The sequence below is a fragment of the Trypanosoma rangeli genome (genome assembly GCF_003719475.1).
Source record: "Trypanosoma rangeli strain AM80 chromosome Unknown Tra_15.4_contig_00597, whole genome shotgun sequence".
NCBI lineage: Eukaryota > Euglenozoa > Kinetoplastea > Trypanosomatida > Trypanosomatidae > Trypanosoma > Trypanosoma rangeli.
This window is the reverse complement of record NW_021706343.1, coordinates 5,203-7,255: the sequence shown is the minus strand read 5'-3', so window position 1 is coordinate 7,255 and position 2,053 is coordinate 5,203. Positions and strand designations below refer to the sequence as shown.

General features: G+C 50.2%; 1 protein-coding gene across 1 annotated transcript in view, besides 1 other annotated feature; it reads right to left on the bottom strand.

Annotated features, from left to right (window-relative positions):
* Nucleotides 1–841: 841 nt before the first annotated feature.
* Nucleotides 842–880: a sequence feature (G-rich).
* A 1,001-nt stretch (nucleotides 881–1,881) lies between these two features.
* TraAM80_09504 (uncharacterized protein) overlaps nucleotides 1,882–2,053 on the bottom strand; it is a gene marked incomplete at both ends in the record, with an annotated part of 516 nt that continues 344 nt past the window's right edge. Inside the window, one exon of the mRNA XM_029386183.1 lies at nucleotides 1,882–2,053. This exon is cut by the window's right edge and continues 344 nt beyond it. Within this exon, the coding sequence (XP_029233967.1) occupies nucleotides 1,882–2,053 (172 nt within the window).

Sequence of the window (2,053 nt, the reverse complement as noted above, 5' to 3'; positions counted from 1 at the left end):
GAACCCAGGTATATATCCCACAAGAAGGTCCCATAATGGGAGATCGCAATGTTAGTTCCGCATATGCGGCACACGCACACACACAGTCATAGTCACCATAATATTATCCCACATTCATTACACACGCACAAATACCCAAATAAGTGCATGAAGTACAGGCGATGATAACTGGCCTCCCGCCGTGAACTGGCAACGTGGCAGTCTTTAGGGCCCTGCAGCCACCAGGCTCCTCCGCGCGGAGGATCATGGCAGGTATTAGTTTGGGGAAGAAACGAAAAAAACAACAGCAACACCGCACACACCACCGTACAACGCGCTCTCGTAGGAACCAAATCAAGTCAACAAGAAAAAAACTGGGGGAGCACAAATAAATCGATATCAGTTGCTCAGCGACACCTGGTCGCTTTTCCCCTAAAAATATTTTCCTCCTTTTCAGAAGCGCCGGAGCCAAATAAAATAATAAAAAAAGATGGGGGCGTTGAGCATTGTTTCTAACCAAAACAAACAAAAGCTCAGTTGGTAAGGTGAGAATCTTTAGCTTCTCAGCCCAGTCCGTACAAAACAACCTCAATCATTTTTCTTTTTAAAAGACACATCAACACATCGATGTCGTTCGTCGATATAATTGGACCCACGCGCAAAATGACCCACGCACATTTCCCACATTTACTGCAGTCCATTCTCCCTCTCCCCCTCTCTCTTATTGCCGCTGTCTGTGTGCGCAGGTAAATAACAGTTGCCACTAGATACATGCGACACGTTGCATCAAACAAAGAAAAAAATGGTACGCCGACAGGCACCACGAATAGAATACCACAACCATAACGCCTCATTGAAGAGTACTGCCTTGCTCCTCACTCCCTACACCCTCACCCCGTCAGCCCGTAAACATGGCGCGTCCACCGCAAACCACAATCCACGAAGTTAATATTGGGAAAAAATTGAAATAATAAGGCACCCCACGAACGCACCAGAGAGAAAGAATCATTGCCCAGACAAGTGCCGACAGAAGCCAACGGTGCAACCGCGAGCCAAACAGAAGACTAGCGCAATACCCATAGCGGACGGCAAGGCCAGACAAACCAAACCAAGCACAATTTAACCCCATCTCAAGAAATAATCATCAGCTTAAGGCTATGAGACACATACCCCCTCACCAACCGACATGCGTGTGTCGACCGGCAAGGGCAGCACTGAGGTACTTGTACCACCGCGTTGCGATCTCTTCCCTTTGCCACGGGCGTTGCTTCCAATGCCACGCGCAACCCAGTCCCGGCCCTCGGCCCTCGGCTCTCGCCATCTCCAATTTATTCGAGCCTCCCTCACAAATGGCCCCAAGAAGACTCTTTTGTTTGCATCCTCCCGTTAAGACAGCAAAAACAGAACAAATTCTTGTGATGGCAGCAAAAAAAATAAAATAAAAATGAGTGCTCAACCACAGCAGCATAATAACAAAATGTTATTATGCAAATCCACTGAAAAATTTTTCAGTTGCTGCTGTAACCGTTTTACGTTTGCGCGGGAGGCTCCACCACCCTCCAGAGGGGATTGCATCGGCGCCATTTACGACTTTGTGCGATAATTTAGACGTTGAATCCGAGCATCCTGCCGGAGTAGCCTCCCCTTAGAAAAGTGGGGGGAGCGGAGAAATTGCGATTTGGGGTTTTTGGGGCAGGCTGTGCCGAAAACGAGGGCGCGGAAGAAGCCGAAGCAAAACAAGACAAACGATCAAAGCAACAAACTAAAGGCGCTCCGCCTTCAGCAGGCCAGCGCCACCATCTTCTATGTCGCCGCCGGCTGTGGGCAAATCAGTGGGCGCGGAGACCGAACGGATTGCAAAACAACCGAGCCAGTGGCTGACCAAAGTGAAGCGCAGGCACCTCAAACCCCCTCAAAGCCAAATTTCGCTCGCCGGGCCGCAAGGGACGCACAGCAGAATAAAAGGTGCCCCAGCGCCTCCTCACCCACGCCGCTTCCAAACCACGGCGCCTCTCCCCACCTTGAAACCCTCCTTGTAAAATCCGCCGGCATCGATGTCTGGTGTTCGCTCCGA